Here is a 20,242-nt window from a genome sequence, read left to right as displayed (position 1 = left end):
TGCTATGATAAATGAGATAGAATTGTGATCACTATATCTAAAATGCTCTCCCAGTGGGAGACCTGACACCTGTCCAGTTTCATTTCCCAATACCAGATCAAGTCCAGCCTCTCCTCTTGTAAGCTTATCTGCATATTGTGTCAAGAAACCTTCCTGAATACACCTAACAAACTCCACCCTATCTGAAGCCCTCACTCTATGGAGATGTCAATCAATATTTGGGAAATTAAAATATCCCACCACAACAACCCTATTATTAATACACCTTTGCAGAATCTGTAATAATAGTCAAATAGTGAATTATCAGACTTTCACTGTATCTGTCTAACTCTTCAAATATAAACCCTGCATCCTGTCCCCAATTGCAGACATTAGTGTTCTTCAGCACGAGCCTCTAATGCATCATACTCCCATTGCCTTAGGGACCATACACAATGATGCTAAACAAGATAGGTGATCATAGTATTACAGCAAAGGTGCTAACATGAGCAGAAGATTGGCTGACTGGTAGAAGGCAAAGAGTGGGAGTAAAGAGGGCTTAGTTGGTTGGCTGCCAGTGACTGGTGGTCTGCAGGGTTCAGTGCTGGGTCTGCTAATTTTCACATTATATACTAATGATCTGGATAACAGAATTGGTGGCTTTGTGGTCAAATCTGTGGATAATACAAAGTTAAGTGAAAGATAGGTAGTGCTGAAGAAGCAGGAAGTCTGCCTGTATAGGTTGGGAGAATGGGCAAAGAGATGGCAGATAAAATACAGCGTAGGAAAGTCATGCATTTTGGTAGAAGGAATAAAGGTATAGTCTATTTATTAAATGGAAAGGGAATTCCGAAATCAGAGGTTCAAATGGACTTGGAGGTACTCATGCAGGATTCTCTGAAGGTTAATTTGCAGGATATAAGAAGAGCAGTACTGAGCCTCATATATAAAAAAGGATATACAGTACTGGTGTTGAAGAGGGTACAGAGAAAGTTTACGAGAATGATCCAGAGATGAAAGGGTTATTATGTGAGGATGCTGTGGGCCAAGGCTTGCTGGAGTTTAGGAGGGTGAGGGGGTATCTCAGTGAAACCAATGAAATATGGAAAGATCTGGATAGAGTAAACGTTGAGGGGATGTTTCTAGTTGTGGGAAAGTTTAGAACCTGAGGCACAACCTCAGAATGGAAGGTTCCCTTTGAAACAGAGATGAGGAACAATTTCTTTAGCTAGAGGGTGGTGAATTTGTGGAATTCATTGCCATGATTGCTGTGGAGACTGAGTCATTGGATGTATTTAAAGCAAAGTTTGATAGGTTCTTGAGTAGTAAAGACGTTAAAGATTCCAGGGAGCAGGCAGGAGAATGGGGTTGAGAGAGAATAAGAAATCAGCAATGACGATTGCTGGAAAAGACGTGATGAGCTGAGTGGCTCAATTCTCCTTCTGCAGTTTAAGGTTTTGTGGTCTATCATTGCCTTTAGCCAACTGGATATCATACTGAAGAGTTTCTCTATATCCACTTCTGCATCCTATTTGAACATCTTCAAACCCAACCTCCTAAACCCTCTCATCAGTTCCTGCTTCAGTTTTGCAAATATTTACCAAGAGCAGTTTTTCTTCTAAATGCAGATTATTTGGATTGATGAACTGATGGCTGAAATTTTTTCTCCCTCTACAGATGGCGAAGTCTACAGTTTTGGGCACTTCCCATGGAGACCAGACTGTGACAGTAGAGATTCAGCACTTCCTATGCTGGAGCAGGCATTAGTCGGTCTGCACGTGGTTAATGTAGCCGCTGGAAGCTACCACAGTGGAGCCGTGACCAAGGATGGAGCATTGTACATGTGGGGAGAGAACTCATCCTGTCAGTGTGCAATCGAGAATCAGAGGCAGGTCCCCACGCCCACTCTGGTCCCAATTTCTGACCCTGAATCCAGCCCTCCTGAGCTGACTCAAATAGTGCAGCTGGCCTGCGGAGAGCAGCATACATTGGCTTTGTCGTCGAGGCGGGAGGTCTGGGCCTGGGGGAGCGGCTGCCAGCTGGGACTCATCACTGCAACCTTCCCCGTGGCAAAGCCTCAGAAGCTGGAGCACCTGGCCGGCCGGGTGGTGGTGCAGATCGCCTGCGGTGCCCACCACAGCCTGGCGCTAGTTCAGAGACCCTCGCCCCATGAGAAACAGAACTCTGAAAAGTGCCACCACTGCCACCAGCTGCTGCTGACCATGACTGACAAAGAAGACCATGTGATCATATCCGACAGTCACTACTGCCCCCTGGGTATGGTGCTGTCCGAGTCTGATCCCAAACCTTCTCAGTCAGACCTAGAAAACCACTCCCCTTCTCTCCCTCCCAATCATACCGCAGAGTCTCACGCCACTGAACTACCTCAGAACATGCAGCCCGAACATGTCCTCTCTGTCGCCGATCAGGTGGAATTGACACAATATCTAGGCAAAACTGAGGATGGCAATACATCCAATTCACTACTGGAGCCTAACGGAGCCCTGAATAACTCGAAACCCAGGAGCTCTCAGTACCCTGATGAGAAGGCCGTGCAGGAGTACCTCAGAAAACTGTCGGACATTTCCCAGCAGGACAACCCCATGAAAAGCACACACCTTCCATGCTCGCGACACTCACCTTCGTTGGAGGATGCCTGTCCCGTCAGTCCTTCATCTGCGGCTCCATCGGCATTCAATAATCTGGTGGTTTCCTGCGCCTCAGTGGTTGGCGAGAGAATGGCAGCCACTTATGAAGCCCTGTCCTTCAGAAAGGTTGTGAACTACTACTACCAGTCTCCAAGTCTGCCAGAGAGCAGTGGCAGCAGCACGGCAAGCGGTGGGACCCAGCACAAGGAGACAAGGGAGGAGCGGATGAAAAGTGAAGAGTGCATGCCCGACAAGAAAAGCTTCAGCTTGGGGGATATCCGAGAGCAAGGGTCAGAGGGCATGTGTCGCCGCTTGTCTCTACCAGGACTTCTATCTCAAGGTACGCACAGTTGTAAGTAAATTTATGGTTCAGTCATGTTGAGGACTGTATCTAAGGAATCATTAAGGTGCAGGAGAAATAGGAGTGATAACATTCAGCATCACAGCAGAGACAGGTGTAGGCTGTAGTGATCTTGAGTCTGCAGATCAATTGCTCACCTACCACTTTCAGTTTCACTGACCCATTTGTTGTATATTTCAGTTTCACTCTGTCCCCAGTATTATGTATGTCATCTCACAGCCCTTTATTAGGCGCACCTGCTCATTACTGCAAATATCCAATCAGCTGATGATGTAGCAGCAACTCAATGCATAAAAACATGCAGGCAAGCTCAAGAGGCTCAGTCGTTGTTCAGATCAAACATCAGAATGGGGGAGAAATGTGATGTAAGTGACTTTGACCGTGGAATGACTGTTGGAGCTAGACAAGGTGGTTTGGATATCTCTGAATATCTCCTGGGATTTCCACACACATAAGTCTAAATTTTACAGAGAATGGTGTGAAAAACAAACAAAAAAAATCCGATGAGCATAGTTCTGTGGGTGAGAACATCTTGTTAACAAGAGAGGTCAGAGGAGAACTGAAAGGCCAGTCTGGCTCAAGCTGACAGGAAGGTGACACTATCTCAAATAACCATGTATTACAATAGCAGTGTGCAGAAGAGCATCTCTGACCACATTACACATTGAAGCTCAAAGTGGGTGGGCTACAGCAGCAAAAGACCACGACCATACACCCAGTGGCCACTACCGAATAAAGTGCTAGAATAAGGGACAATGGCAGTATGGTAGCTACAGAAATTTATGATAATTTATTGTTTTCTAACTGTTGTTAGAAAACATTGTTTTATGCCTGATGGGAATATATGATGTCCGATGTGAGTTATCTAACTGTTGGGTTCACGATGTATTGTGAATGCATTTCATTTCAACAGTCTCACATTTACTGTCTGCTTCCAGCTTAAATGCTGTTTCCTTATTGCTCGTTATTCCTTATTCTTTCCAGAACCCTATGTGTACAGCTATTATATGGGCTTCTAGGTCATTCAGGGTGTCACAGGAATTGGGTGTAGGAATATCCACAAGCTGTCAACAAAAATTTGATGCAGTATCTCATGGCCTGCCTCAATATGGTATATTCGGGTTGGATATTACAGGTGCAGAGGGCCATTCGCAGAAGTACTAAAACTCTTTAGTATTCAATTCATTCGTAACTTTCTTGGTTTCACTGCTCTGTTGGAGTGTCAGTCACTTTGTGAAGAATATCTTGAGATGTCTCAACTTGCCTTTTAATGGTATTTTCTCTGTTCAGTTCAAAGCACCTTATCACCTCCAGATTTATCATTTATATACCTCTTTCTTCATTTCTCCCACTGTTTCTCAGTGGAGGTTAACGTATCTCTGGAGAATCCAACTAGAAGCAAAATCATGGCCTTTGTGAATGGCTAAGCCTTAAAAAAGAGTACAGTACGAGATAAATAGTACAAAGTCATCAGTGATAAGTGATGTAGCAATGAGGAGAATAGGTATTTCTGATGCCACTGACATGAATCTGGGAAAACTCCCAAACCAGAATCAAGCAAGTCACAGAGTAGTTATGGAGTATTCTAAAAGGAGAGGGTAAACAACTTTAGTATTAATATCACAGGTACAAAAAGTGGCAAGATCTTGCAATTTATATTGAAGGGAGTAAGTTGCATATTAGAGTGCAATATCTTTATCATAGCGGTGCTACATACTAAAAGCTCCAGGAAATGGAGAGCAGGTCAGATGAATGGGTGGCTAAAGACATAGCATGTTGGTGCCAAACTTTTAGTCTTCTGGATCACTGGGAGTGTTTCTGGGAAGGAGGGACTAATACAACCTGTGGTTCAAGTGCAATCTATCCGACTTGCCTATCCTTGAGTTAGGGTTTGCAAGTGCATTAAGGATTTGGTACAGTAGATGTGCAATGTATGGAGGTGAGGAATTGTTTACAGTCAAACATAGGAGAAAAACTAAATCAATCCAATACATTTAGGGTAAGTTTAACTTGCATTGACTTTAATGCACAGTTCTGAATAGTAAAGCAGATGAATTTGGAACATCAAATTGCACATGGGAATGGTAGTTCACTGTCTGACACTTTCACAGAGACTTGTTTGAAAAAAGGGCAGTGTTGGAGCTCAACCTTTCAAAGTGTAGAATCTTCAGGTGTGCTGTGAGGGATGAAAAAGAAAAGTCCTTTACTACAGCAAAAAGGGAAGTTTTTCAAAGGTTCCTTTATTTTCAAGGTATGTATGCAGTACACAACTGAGATCCACCTTCTCCAGATAGCCATGAAACAAAGAAAACCATGGAAATCATTTAAAGAGGAACAGCAAACCCATCCCCACCGCACAAAAAAAATAATGGCAACACAGTCATCAACCGTCTCCCCACCCCCACTAAAAAACTAACAAATACTAGAACATTGACCCCAAACCCCCTCCCCTGCACAAACCACAACAAGAACATTAATTCCTCCAAATCCCCCTCCCCCACACAAAAATGAGAAAGAACAGGCAAAAGCACAGAATATAAAAAGCATTAAGACTGAAAAAGTCCATAGTTCAATCCATAAATGTAGAACCTCGGTGTCTTGATATCTCTTCAAATAAGGCCATATAGGTAGAAACAAAGAGGATGCAATCACTTTGCTGGATATGTATCACAGGCTCCTGAAAGTCAGTTTAAGGTAGAGTAGCAGATGTGCAAGCAAATCCCAGGAGGTGCAAAATTACTAGTGTTACATTAGTCGGCAATTTCAACTTGCTCATTTTAATGTGAAAGACATGGAGGGGATTGGATTTCTAAAGCTGTATCCAGGAGAACATTTTAAGCCAGTGCACTGATAGTCCTGGACCCGACCTAATCTTAGGGGATGTAATCAGGCAAGTGATTGGATCGTTTGGAGATACTGACTATACTCTAAATTTCAACGTAGCAAAGAAAAAAGCAGGAAGTTAAGGTCCTGAAAAAGAGAAATTTCAGTACCACATGACAGGACCTGGCAAAAATAGATTGGAAGCAGGTAAGTCTGCATCCAAGTAACAGTCACTTAATAATAAAGTAATGGGAGTTCAGTGCCAGTGTGTTCCCATGAAAGCAGGAATGAATCAAACAACTATGGATGTTAAAGGACATCAACATTGGATAAAGAAAACAAAAAGTACAGTTGGCCCTCCTTATCCGCAGGGGATTGGATCACTTTATTATTTCCATTTTATTTTCCGGAACAGAAACACCGCGGGCGGCAGGTCCTGAGCTCCGCCGGGTCCTAAAGTCCACCAACTTGTGTTTCAAGTTTTCATTTTCCAGAACAGAAACACTGCGGGCAGTACCCACCACCCACAGTGTTTCTGTTCTGGAAAACGATCACGATTGAAAATAAAATGGAAATAATAAAGTGATCAGAAAGAGGTGAAATGCCATCGGCCATTGGAAAAGCGTTAGGCTACAGTTGGTCAACGATCAGAAAAATTTTAAAGAATAAAGTGCAGGTTTGCTGCAAAGTCCTGAATGTGCGGCACAGGGTAGCGGTCCGGTGTTGTAGCCTCGTTCAGTCTGCGATAGTCGCCGCATGGTCTCCAGCCCCCTGTTGCTTTGGGCACCATGTGCGGGGGGAGGCCCATGGGCTGTTGGACCGCCGTATGATCCTCAATTCCTCCATCCTCTTGAACTCCTCCTTCACCAGTCAGAGCTTGTCCGGGGAAGCCTTCAAGCATGGGCATGGAGAAGTGGTCCCTGAGTCAGGATGTGGTGCTGTTCTCCGTGTCTGGGCATGTCTACCATGAACTGCGGCGCCAGAACCGATGGGAAGTCCGCCAGGACTCTGGTGAATTCGTTGTCGGACAGCGTGATGGAGTCCAGGTGTGGGGCTGGCAACTTGGCTACACCCAGGGAGAACGTTTGAAAAGTCTTGGCATGGACTAGTCTCTTCCCCTGCAGGTCAACCAGCAGGCTGTGAGCTCGCAAAAAATCTGCCCCCAGGAGTGGTTGGCCCTCGGCGGCCAGTGTGAAGTCCCATGTGAACTGGCTGGAACCAAACTGTAGCTGCACCGTGCGGGTGCCATAGGTACGTATTGTGCTGCCATTTGCTGCCCTCAGGGTGGGTCCCGGTTCTCTGTTGCAGGTGTCGTAACTCGTCGGAGGTAAGACGCTGATCTCGGCTCCGGTTTCGACCAAAAAGCGGCGTCCCGACTGTTTTTCCCAGACATACAGGAGGCTATCCTGATGGCCAGCCGCCGTAGCCATCAGCAGTGGCTGGCCCTGGCATTTCCTGGGAATTTGCAGGGCGGGCTACAGCGGCGGGCTTCTGTGCCCCACAACTGGTGGTAGAAGCACCATTGTTTGTTGGCCTCCGCACTCCTGCCTCTGGGTTTTGTGGGCTTTGCTGCCGGGCCTGGTCTGGTCTGCTGTTGGGCGCGTGGCTTGGTGATCTGTGCGACAAACGCCCCTCTCTCCTTGGCTTTCCACAGCACATCTGCCTGGGCCGCCACCTTCCGGGGGTCGCTGAAATCCGCGTCGGACAGCAGCAGGCATATGTCCTCGGGCAGCTGCTCTAGGAACACCTGCTCAAACATGAGGCAGGGCTTGTGTCCTTCAGCCAGGGCCAGCATCTTGTTCATTAATGTCGATGGCGGCCTGTCTCCCAAACCATCCAGGTGCAGTAAGCAGGCAACTCACTCACGCCGTGAGAGTCCAAAAGTCCTTATGAGCAGGGCTTTGAATTCTGTGTATTTGCCGTCCACTGGGGGAGACTGTATGAACTCCTCAACCTGGGCCGCTGTTTCCTGGTCAAGGGAGCTCACCACGTAGTAGTAACGTGTGTCCTCTGAGGTTATCTGCCAAATATGGAATTGGGCTTCTGCTTGTTGGAACCATAGGTGAGGTCGCAGCGTCCAGAAGCTTGGCAGTTTTAACGAAACTGCATGAACAGCTGCGGTGTCGTTCATCTTCAGTCCAAATATCGTCGGGGTCACCAATTGTAGCGGTGTGCTACACGCAGCGCTGAAATAACGACACGCAGACGGTGAGTTGCAGTCGATTTATTCAAACTTCGCAGCCTTGCTTTTAAGCCTTCCCGTTTCCACTCTCCCTGGGCAGGAATGCATATTCACAGTCCTTTCCCACACATGGGCTTTTCCCCTTGCTGGTGAAGAAGGCCTGGTGCCCTTTTTGGGGCCGGCCTCTCTGCCGGCACACGCCATCTTGTGAGCCGGTTCGAGTGCGCTGGAAAGTGGGTCACCACAGGGTCACACATTCTCGCGTTTATGATGGGCCAGAGAGCTTGTTTCAGTGCTGTGTGACTCAAAGTGAAGTCACTACTACAGACCTTCATTCTCCACTAATTTTAGTAGTACATGTCAGTATTTTCCAACTCCAGCTCAAGTTCAAGTTCAATTTTATTGTCATCTGACTGTACCTATGTACAATACAATACACCTACAATACATAAATCAGGCATAGCTCATAAAACAAAATATTACCACAAGTACTTTAATACAATGTAATTCAAAATGTATGTGATGTCCACAGCACAGGAAAACAGTTAACAGTATAGTTAACCACTCACTGTCCTAGAGATGAGACTTTGGTGTTGGCAGGGTATTCAATAGTCTCACAGCCTGAGGGAAGAAGCTGTTAGCCAGTCTGGCAGTGCTAGTCCTGATACTCCTATACTGCCTTCCTGACTGAAATGGGTCAAAGAGATTGTACACAAGACAACATTTGCAGATGCTGGGAATCCAAGCAACACACACACAATGCTGAAGGAACTCAGCAAGCCAGGCAGCATCTATGGAAAAAAGTACTGTACAGTCGAAAGTTTTAGCCCAAAGCATTGACTGTATTTTTTTTCCATTGATGCTGCTGGGCCTGCTGAGTTCCTCCAGCATTTTGTGTGTGTTGCAAAGAGATTGGAAGATGTGTTATAGGTGTTAGAGTGATTTTGGGTTTAGGACATATACATTTAGCAATTGACTTTGGCTACCAATACATCTGAAAATGTATTGTGTATTTCATTTGGAGTGCAGCTCTGAACAATGGGTTCCTAAAAGCTGTGAATCTCATTCCAGACAATGTTATAACCATATAACCATATAACAATCACAGCACGGAAACAGGCCATTCCGGCCCTCCTAGTCCGTGCCGAACTCTTAATCTCACCTAGTCCCACCTACCCGCACTCAGCCCATAACCCTCCACTCCTTTCCTATCCATATACCTATCCAATTTTACCTTAAATGACACAACTGAACTGGCCTCTACTACTTCTACAGGAAGCTCATTCCACACAGCTATCACTCTCTGAGTAAAGAAATACCCCCTCGTGTTTCCCTTAAACTTTTGCCCCCTAACTCTCAAATCATGTCCTCTCGTTTGAATCTCCCCTACTCTCAATGGAAACAGCCTATTCATGTCAACTCTATCTATCCCTCTCAACATTTTAAATACCTCGATCAAATCCCCCCAATGTTGATTAAAATTCATTTGGATGTCTGTGGTGGGGAGGTGAATCAGGAGGTGTGAAGGTTGTACGTAGTTTCAAAGAAAGCATTGTCCATACATTGTAAATATGGAGTTGTCCTTTGATGTTTGGCACATACAATATTGAGACCCAAGTTTCAACCAAAAGCATCTCCATATGATGCCTCCTGTACCTTGTTAAGTAAAGAAACTGCTTTGTATTTTCCTGTAATTTTCTCTGGCAATTTCATTTACACAACAATAGGGATTCTCAATAATGCTTTGGGTCCTTTGTATACAGTATCCCTAGTAAATGTCACAAATAGGGAGGGAAGAAGACCCTAGTGATTCTTTTGGTAGTTTTTTACTACTTTCTGTAGGGTCTAGTAGTCTGATGCCTTGCAGTTTCCATAGCAAACAATGATATAGCCAGCTAGGACTCGCTCAATGGTGCACCTGTAGAAAGTTGTTAGAATGGGGACGGGAGGCCTTGCACCCCTTACTCTCCTCAGAAAGTGTAGATGCTGCTGTGCCCTCTTGACCAATGAAGAGGTGTCATGGGTCCATGTTAGATCGTCTGTTATGTGCACACCTTGGAACTTTGTGCTCTTCCTGGGCAGAGCCATTGATATGCAATGGAGAGATGTCGACCTGCACTTTCGAGAAGTCCACAATCATCTCTTTTGTTTTGTCCACACTGAGAGTAAGGCTGTTGTTCTCACACCATTTGACAGGGATCTCTACCTACATCAGTATGCTGACTCACCATTGTTGCTGCTCAGCGGATCTGGCAGGGCAGTTGAGTCAGCACTAGGGGCATCAGTGCTCAGCGTGATGGAGCCTGAGATATTGCTGCCAACTTGGACTGACTGGGATCTTTCTGTCAAGACGTTGAAGATCCAGCTGCAGAGCAGGATGTTGAGTCCCATAGAGGACAGCTTACCCATCTGCCTCTGATAGATGTTCATATTAAACACTTAGCTGAAGCCGACAAACAACATCCTGAGGCTTCGTTTTCTGGCTGGCACAGGGCAGAGTGGAGGACCGAGGCTATGGCGTCATCAGTGGGCCAGTCTGAGTGGTAGGCGAGCTGGATAGGGTCCAATGTAGCCGGAAGGTGGAATTTTATATGATCCATAACCAGTCACTTCATGATTGTTGAGAATAGTGACAATGAGCAGTAATCATTTAGGCCAGTTACAGTCGCTCCCTTGGGCACCAGAACAATGATGTCTACCTTGAAGCCTGTAGAGACAGTGGACTGTTGCAAAGAGATGTTAAAAGATGTCCGCTAAGACCTCCATTAGCTGAGCCGCACAATCCCTCAGCACATGACCAGGCATGTTGTCCTGCCCCATGGCTTTTAGTGGGTTTACCCTGGTTAGGAAACACCTCAGCTCAGCTCCAGCCAGACAGAGCACCAATTCCTTAGAGGGAAGAGGGGGTTTTCCTCGCTGTCCATCATTCATTGCGTTAAATCATGCATTCAGCCTATCAGGAAGGGAGATGTCACTGCCATTGGCATGTAGGGTGGACTTGTAACCTTTTATAATTTGTACTTTGCCATATGTGCCTGGTGTCGCAAAGGTGGCTGTGAATTTTCTGTAAGTACTCTTGCTTTGCCTATCTGATGGCATGGGAGAGTGCAGATCTTACTGACTTTAGAGTCGCCTTATCCCTTGATCTGAATGCAGCATCCCAAACCTGAACAGCAGTCTCAAAGTTCTCTGGGCCATAATCACTTCATCTCAGTATAACTGCTGTATTCAGATAGAATCTGAATCTGATTCAGGTAGAATCTCAGATGCTCCAGAGGCCCTGGACTTTTCATCCTACATTCATAAACTCATCCAAAACTTTGTTGTTTGTATCTTGTCTCATACCAGGCTCTTGTTAATCAGTAATGAGTTCTAAAACATCTTGTGACTTACTTTTATAATATCTCCTAACTTTGCCCAGCCCTACAACTGCCTCTGAACTCTTCAACCTCATAAATCAGTGATGTGAAGGACAGATGGTCATGACTTTGCTCATGACAACTTGAAGGAACTTTAACTTCAGCCGCTGGTCTTTCTGCAAACTCCTGTCTCACATATGATGGTCATATCTCTGGCTGTGTTGTCCTTGTGGTCCGGAGTTAATCACCTTAAATTAATTTCTTCCCATCTAGTTTATAACCGCTTTCTTTGACTGTAGCAACCAGTTTTGTCCAAATATATATCTATGAAGCATGCTGCAATTTTTCTCCCTCACATCAAAAGAATTGATGGTTCACCATGCTGAGTGTTCTTAATAGTGTTGTAAGTGAGTGTGCAGCTTGCAGAATAAAACTCTGCCTTAACCTTACACTAGTTGGTAACATAATTCAGCTCCACTGATGGACAGCCAGCATGTGAAGGGAATTGTGCTACACTGAAGAATGATCATGTTGGGTTGTTATGGAAGGGGCATAGCTATGATGGGATGGAGAAATCAGGTGAACTGTTCACCTAATAGGTACTGTACAATGAACTACCATCAACCTGTGAGGATATGTATACTGCCACATACAAGATGATAGGGTGAAATATTTCAGAATGACTGTTTAGTTCAGTGCTTATTTACCTGGACATTGGATTGGGAAAGGAAGACTATATACTAGAGATGGAAGTCGGACTATGGGACTTCAACTAAGCAAAATCTCACAAATATACTTGGACAATATTGAAGTTGCCAGGTAATGAATGGTACTCCACTCATTTGCTTCATTGTATCATTTCCTTCCAGTTTCACCCAGGCTTCTCAGAAAAGCAGGACATGGCAGAATCAAACGAGTGAGCCTAACTCCTACGCCAGGAAGCGACACTGATACAAACCTTCCTTCCTTACAGACCGAGCTATGGAGCTGGGGACGAGGTAAAGAGGGCCAGCTGGGTCATGGAGACGTGCTTCCCAGGTATTACAAATCTCAAAGCTTTCCAGTATTGATGCATCCCACAAACATCACATTCAGATTTCTGCCAAATTCAATGATGATTCAGTTTAATGGAGGCAAAATGTGTATTTTTAATTTGCTACTGAGGTCAAGAAAGAAACCACAATACTGTAATTTGGGGGGAGGAAGGCAAAACTATAAAGAGCATTAATGGAGTGGGAAAACTGGCAGACAGAGCTCAACTAGGGAAATTTCAGGATGTCCAATTTGGACCAAAGAATGTATTTCCCAAATGGTCAGAAATCAGAAACTCATACAGAAAGAGGCCATTTGGCCCTTTGGGTTCATGATGGTCAAAGCATGATAAATCCAGTTTGTACCACTCCTCTATCTTCATATAGCTTGTCTGAATCCTCATCATTTTCTGTATAACCATTTTTCTTCCTTGCTCTACTTTTGGTCATTTGTCTTTTGTCATTATATTCAAATATCCATGACTCTGAAAGAGGCTATTCAGACTAAGGCAGTGTGCCACTCAAGAATTACTCAGTATAATCCCACTTTCCAGCACTGTGTTTGTAAAATTGCAAGCTCAGGCATCCAGGCACTTTTTAAATGTGACAAAAGTTTCTTGGACTTGCCATCCTTTTAAGCCGTGACTTCCAGAGCCCTACCATCCCTCTGGTTGAAAAATATTTTTCTTATATCCTCTCTAGTTCTTATTCAACCAAAGCCTCCTGGGTTTTGACCCTGCTGCTCAGGGAAATTATTCTTCCAGTTATTGTAGGGCTCAGAATTTTATGCATCTCAACTGAGTTCCCTCTGAGCCTCCATTGCTCTGAAGCATATGATCCTAGTTTATCCCATCCTTCCTCATAGCTCCAGTTTTCCAGCTCTGGTAACTTGCTCAATTCCAACCCTCTCCAGCGTAGTCATATTTTGGTATTTTGGTTGTACTGTAGTAACTAGAGGTGGATGAAGTATTCAACCTGTGGTTCAGCTACAGTAGTATCCAGTTCTACCATAGTTTCCTTGTTCTTATATTCTGTTGTCAATTATGCAATTTTAATCAATTTACTGACCCATCCTGCTGTTTCTGTTGGGATACATGTCAAGGCCCCTCTGTTCTTACACACTTCTCATTACCCTCCCATTTTTGTTTTTTGTTTAGCTATGTATCCCCTTGCCAAGTTACACTTCCCAAAGTGCATTACCTAACTCTTCTCTGGATTAAATTTAATTTTCCAGTGTCCCCACTCCCTCCAGTTGACTAGATCATCATTTTTTCCTGCCATCCAAAGATTTCCTCTTATGCTCAAGCTGGTTTTTTATGCTATTTGCAGATTTCTTTTAGGTTATCTTACATTTAGATCTAATTTTTAAATATATATTACAAAAAGGGCCAGCATTAATGAATAATTTAGACCAGTATTCTACCTGCATTCCTTACCCCAAGTACCCTGGCCAGTTATAAAATTTACGAATGTCCTGTTTGAGTCAGCTCACATAACTCTGACCAGGGATTAGGCTGCATTGTGAGGAGTATTCAGTTACTGTGACTCAAGAACCAATCTAGGATCACTAACTAGTAATGATTAGTGTTGAATGACATGAATGCTGCTTACCCACGTGCTGAACAAAATTTTAATACTGTTCCCAGGCTTCAACCCTTGTGCATCAAGAGTCTGAACAATAAAGAAGTTGTCCAAGTAGTTGCTGGAGCATGTCACTCACTGGCCTTAACTGCCAGGTCACAGGTAAGACCCAAGCAAACTTGTGCTTCTTTTCCACAATACATGTTCAATAAACAGGAAATCCTGGAAGATTGAATGTTCTGGAAATCGCAAATAGAAATTGAAACAAAAAATTCACCATTCCCATGCCACAAATTCAGCACAGGCACAGAATGCACGGATGAGTCCACATGATCAAAGTTTGGGAGCAATGGGACAGAGGGGCATACCAATGGTACGGTAAGATTTTCAAGTCAAGTCAAGTCACTTTTTATTGTCATTTCGACCATAACTGCTGGTACAGTATACAGTACAAACAAGACAACGTTTTTCAGAACCATGGTGCTACATGAAACAATACAAAAACTACACTGAAACTACGTAAAACAACACAAAAACTACACTAGATGACAGACCTAAACAGGACTGCATAAAGTGCACAAAACAGTGCAGGCAGTACAATAAAAACAGTAGAGGGCAGTAAGTTGGTGTCAGTTCAGGCTCTGGGTGTTGAGGAGTCTGATGGCTTGGGGGAAGAAACTGTTACATAGTCTGGTCTTGAGAGCCCAAATGCTTCGGTGCCTTTTGCCAGATGGCAGGAGGGAGAAGAGTTCGTGTGAGGGGTGCGTGGGGTCCTTCATAATGCTGTTTGCTTTGCGGATGCAGCGTGTGGTGTAAATGTTTGTAATGGCGGGAAGAGAGACCCTGATGATCTTCTCAGCTGACCTCACTATCCGCTGCAGGGTCTTGTGATCCAAGATGGTGCCATTTCCGAACCAGGCAGTGATGCAGCTGCTCAGGATGCTCTCAGTAAACCCCTGTAGAATGTGGTGAGGATGGGGGGTGGGAGATGGACTTTCCTCAGCCTTCGCAGAAAGTAGAGACGCTGCTGGGCTTTCTTTGCTATGGAGCTGGTGTTGAGGGACCAGGTGAGATTTTCCGTCAGGTGAACCCCAAAAAATTCGGTGCTCTTAACGATCTCTACAGAGGAGCCGTCAATGTTCAGTGGAGAGTGGTCGCTCCATGCTCTCCTGAAGTCAACAACCATCTCTTTTGTTTAGTTCACATTAAGAGACAGGTTGTTGGCTCTGCACCAGTCCGTTAGCCACTGCACCTCCTCTCTGTAAGCTGACTTGTCATTCTTGCTGATGAGACCCACCACGGTGGTGTCATCGGCGAACTTGATGATATGGTTCGAGCCGTGTGTTGCTGCACATTCGTGGGTCAGCAGAGTGAACAGCAGTGGACTGAGCACACAGCCCTGGGGGGCCCCATGCTCAGTGTGATGGTGTTGGAGATGCTGCCTGCGATCCGGACTGACTGAGGTCTCCAAGTCAAGAAGTCTAGTATCCAGTTGCAGAGGGAGTTGATCAGGCCCAGTAGGCTCAGCTTTCCAATCAGTTTCTGAGCAATGATTGTGTTGAATGCTGAACTGAAGTCTTTGAACAGCATTCGAACGTATGTGTCTTTTTTGTCCAGGTGGGTTAGGGCCACGTGGAGGGTGATGGAAATAGCATCGTCTGTTGAACAGTTGGGATGGTACACAAATTGCAGGGGTTCCAGTGAGAGAGGCAGCAGGGTCTTGATGTGCTTCATGACGAGCCTCTCGAAACACTTCATGATGATAGATGTGAGTGCAACGGGACGGTAGTCACTGAGGCAGGACACTGAAGACTTCTTCGGCACGGGGACGATGGTGGCGGCCTTGAAGCACATTGGAATGATGGTGCTGCTCAGGGAGATGTCGAAGATGTCAGTGAGAACATCTGCTAGCTGGTCTGCACATCCTCTGAGCACTCTGCCAGGAATGTTGTCTGGTCCAGCAGCCTTCTGTGGGTTGACCCTGCACAGGGTTCTTCTCACATTGGCCACGGTGAGACACAGCACCTGGTCATTTGGAGGAGGAGTGGTCTTCCTCGCCACCACATCATTTTCCACCTTGAAATGAGTGTAGAAGTTATTCAGTGCATCTGGGAGGGAGGCATCACCCGCACAGTCAGGTGATGTTGTCCTGTAGTTGGTGATGTCCTGAATGCCCTTCCACATGCGCCGCGTGTCATCGCTGTCCTGGAAGTAGCTGTGGATTCGCTGGGCGTGTGCATGCTTTGCCCCTCTGATGGCCCGGGACAATTCGGTCCTTGCTGTTGTTACGGCTGCCTTGTCGCCTGCTCTGAAGGCGGAGTCACAGGTTCTCAGCAGCGCACGCACCTCCGCGGTCATCCATGGCTTCTGGTTAGAGCATGTAGTGATGGTCTTGGGCAATGACGACAACGATGCACTTGCTGATGCAGCTAGTCACTGATGCCGTGTACTCCTCTAAGTTGGTAGAGTTGCCATGGGGTGCAGCCTCCCTGAACATGTGCCAGTCAGTGTGCTCAAAGCAGTCTTGAAGAGCAGAGATGGCTCCTGCTGGCCAGGTTTACACCTGCTTCTGAACTGGTCTGGAGCGCCTGATGAGCGGTCTGTATGCTGGAATTAGAATAACAGAGATGTGGTCTGAGTAACCGAGGTGGGGGCATTGGTTTCATTGGTCTCAAGAGCACAGATCTCAATGGCCTCCCCTTTCGAAAGCTAATTTATCATATATAGTGGTACAAGCACATAATGGATAAAATTGATGTATCTGTTGACTCCAAATTTCTTCTCACAGGTCTATTCATGGGGCAGTAATACCTTTGGACAACTTGGCCACACAGAGTCACCAACTGTTGTCCCTCGCCTTGTCAAGGTACAGGATACCTAACTTTAATACAATTTTAAAAAATACTCAGTTCTAAAGCTATGCATAGAAACCACTAACATAGGTGAACCAGGTAAACCATCGTCCTCCTACTTTGAGGATCACTTGGTCCAATACACAAGAAGCAAGTTAGAAAGAGACCACAAAAGGCCCTGAAATAAGCATTAGACCATTTTGAATCAGTTGACTTTAATAGATATTGGACAAGGGAAAGGAATATCAGTCAGAGTTATATTTCCTCAACTGGAAAGTTCATGTGCAGACGTTGGGGAAGGAAGATTAGACTTTGCTCCTGCTCTCACCTGTCAGAATTGACCAAGGTTCCAAAGCTGATCACCGTGTTCCCAGAGGATTAACTGCTGATATCCATGAAATTTCACTCAACAAAATCATCTCCTTAACAAAAGAAAAATCAGGAGCACATTGAAAGGGAACTTACTTTCGTTGTCTTGTTACTCTGGGAAATACAAGAGTGGTTTAAAGGCTCAACCCAAATAAGTATCCAGGGAAGAGTTTATTCCAGAATATGATGATTCTTGAGGAGATTAGTGAGGCAAGAACTATTAAGCATGAAGGTGTATTAATTGGTCAGGAGTTTAACTGAATACTTGTTTTCAACTTCAAGGCTCATTTTAAAAAGACTATTTGCATTGACAATCTGCACAAGTTGTGGAAACATCTTTGACCCGGTTGGTTTTAACTTTACAAAACAAAACTCCTCAGGAACATGTAAACAAACTTGTGGGAAGGTTTTGTGAATGTGTCAGTGCTGTAGAGGATCTCCTGCTAGAATTCAGCTGTGGAGATTTAGGCACTGGATAAAACATAAAACAAGAACAATAGGTTCTCTGAAGATTAAAAACAAGTTATTTTTTTAAATTGAAAGTTCAACCTCATTGGTATCAGCTTTGTATTTTTAGACTAATTTCCAATTTAAGCTCCCACTGAATGGATTGTAAACTAAGTGATGTATAAACTGGTTAGCTGAGGAATTAGCATTGGGCAGAATCTTTTAAGGCCAGATATGGTGGTAGTCTGACACCACATCTGATAAACAGTCTCTCTGTGAGTTCAGCATTCCCTCAGCTGCACACCAAAATGACTTAAGACTTTAGTCTCAATTCCAAACTCAGAAGCCTGAACATACCCATCTTCTAAGAGACAAAGGACATGGACATATTCATAGCTTCAGTTGTCCAAACCTCATCCTTTAATTGCCAAATAATCCAAAAAAATACACTTTGTATCCTTCCTCTTACCTACACTACTAATCCCATCCATCAGCTGTGGGTCCATAGTTTTTAATGTCTAGGCATTTCAAGTGCTTGTCCAGACACTTTCTAAATGCTGTCAGTGACTCTCCTTTCACCACTCCCTTAGGCAATGCCTTCCAGTTCCTCACCACTCTCATCAGATCCCCTCTAGATCTCTTTTCCATTATCTAAGTCTGTGTTCTCTAGTTTCATTCATTTCTGCAAGGGGCAAAAATACCCATGGCCTACCCTGTCTGTACCCCTCATAACTTCACTAGCGAGCTGCTGAGAACTTTTCCAGTACTCCATTGGGAATGCTGAGTGGCTGTTCTCCTGCCTTTCACCTTGTGAAAGTTTAAACACATTCTCTTTGTAACTCATGGAATTTGACATCTAGATCAGCTTAAGGAGGAAGGAAGCTTTAAATAGATTTGATGGAGGTGATGCTGCTGAGAAACATTTGTGTCTGGATACAGAAATCCCAACCATTTTGGAAGAATTAAATAGATTCTGATTATTGATTACTGAATAAACCATGGCACCCAACATCACAAATGCATTTCTGCTGCAGCTTCCTGAAGGTCTGCGCGTGTGGGATGTGGCGGCAGGACAGGGACATACACTCTTTTTGGCTGATGGGGAGTTTTTCCAGCCCAACGTGTACTACAGTGGACAGCAAGTTGTACATGACACCAAGGACACTAACTGCAGTCCGCCTTACACCAAGCAACCTGTGCTTCTGTCAGCATGCAATGAGGCAAGTGAAACTAATATTATTTATTATTCAATGAGATTAGAAAGAGTGAACCTCATACATTGGTCAAAAGAAAGTCATGCTAATTGAATGCAAGTTTTAAAACAAATTAACTTTTTAAAAGGAAAGGAAGTACATTTTGAGGTTCACTCAAATTTCTAATGTTGGAATCACCGGAGCCAGTTTGCATTCAGAAAGTGGCACATGAAGGAAAAGGCCAGCTGGGTTTGCTTTTGCTCAGTTCTGCACTGGGAAAGCCTGCTAGATGCTTATGTTTATTTCAGATGTGTGAGTGGGCCAGATTAAATTGGAAAAACTCAACATTCATTTGAGGCTGGATTGGACTTTTAACTGGGACAGTTGGAAAGTGGAGTGGGCAAGTCTGACATAGTCAACACTACAAGCCAAATTCTGTTGTCATCGTTTCATTTTACAAATCCCCATTACCTCATTTTTCAGTAAATTACATTATTTTACTATAATGCTCTTACTCAAAAACTAAAGTGATTGAATATCAGTTATAAGTGAAGATTTTAAAGTAGAAATTCAATTTTAAAAGGAACTTAGTTACTATACCATTGTAAAGTAATTTACCAGGGAAAATGACTGACACCTATCTAGAGAAACCACAGGAGACTTCGTTTCAGTGAAATGGCATCCAACCAAGATGGAATAGAGTAGAGAATTGAAAGGGCAAAGGGTTAAAGGAAGACCTTCTGATAAATGATAGTTATTGACTGGGTATATTTCCTTTCAAAGTTAATATGCTCCAGGTGACAAAAGATAAACATGTTAAAATAAAACAGAATTAGGTTAAAGTCAATCAGTTGGGGTTAATAATTCATCAGTAGTGGCAAAACAAACAAACAGGAAGCAAGGGGAAACGGCATAAATAAATATGCATATATTGTGAAAGGTTAATGAAGGATGGCAGTTGATTCAGAGACTTAATGGGAGTCTTCTTGCATTAGAGAAAAAAATGCTACCAATGTCTTTTAAAAAGTACTTGTAGAGAAAGTAGTATAAAATAGGGGAAGGGATAGGTGGAAGCACATTACACCCACAATTATATGGTAAAAAATCTTAATCAATAATCAGTAGTAAGGTTTCCAGGCATGTGGATGGACACAAAGCTAACATGGAAGGTGCATGTGAATAAAATTCTTCAGCAGTGTAAAAAAGCCCTTAATGTGATGAGGTGCTTAGTTGAGTGTGACTGGGGTGCGAGTAGGCAATCACTTGAACAAATGTATATTGCTTTAATCAGATCTGGCTTTGACTATGGATGTACTGCTTCATAGTTCAAGAGACGTTTGGACAGTAGGGTTATAGAGGGCTATGGCCCTAGTGTGGGTCAATGGGAACAGGCATTTGAAATGGTTCAGCACAGACT

At 44.2% G+C, this 20,242-nt stretch overlaps 1 protein-coding gene across 6 annotated transcripts in view; it reads left to right on the top strand.

Moving 5' to 3' along the window:
* als2b (alsin Rho guanine nucleotide exchange factor ALS2 b) overlaps nt 1-20,242 on the top strand; it is a 146,128-nt gene that overhangs the window by 31,678 nt on the left and 94,208 nt on the right. For 4 of the 6 annotated variants that reach the window (XM_073046719.1, XM_073046716.1, XM_073046718.1 and 1 more), the window contains exons 4-8: nt 1,657-2,979; nt 12,222-12,390; nt 14,030-14,126; nt 16,753-16,830; nt 18,667-18,852. In XM_073046719.1, coding sequence (XP_072902820.1) covers nt 1,657-2,979; nt 12,222-12,390; nt 14,030-14,126; nt 16,753-16,830; nt 18,667-18,852 — 1,853 coding nt within the window. The remainder of the gene's footprint in view (nt 1-1,656; nt 2,980-12,221; nt 12,391-14,029; nt 14,127-16,752; nt 16,831-18,666; nt 18,853-20,242) is intronic. The other 2 variants (XM_073046720.1, XM_073046715.1) reach the window with 1 other exon arrangement.

This window comes from Hemitrygon akajei, chromosome 5 (genome assembly GCF_048418815.1).
Source record: "Hemitrygon akajei chromosome 5, sHemAka1.3, whole genome shotgun sequence".
Lineage (NCBI taxonomy): Eukaryota > Metazoa > Chordata > Chondrichthyes > Myliobatiformes > Dasyatidae > Hemitrygon > Hemitrygon akajei.
The sequence above is the reverse complement of the archived record's forward strand: the minus strand, read 5'-3'. Positions and strand labels throughout refer to the sequence as shown.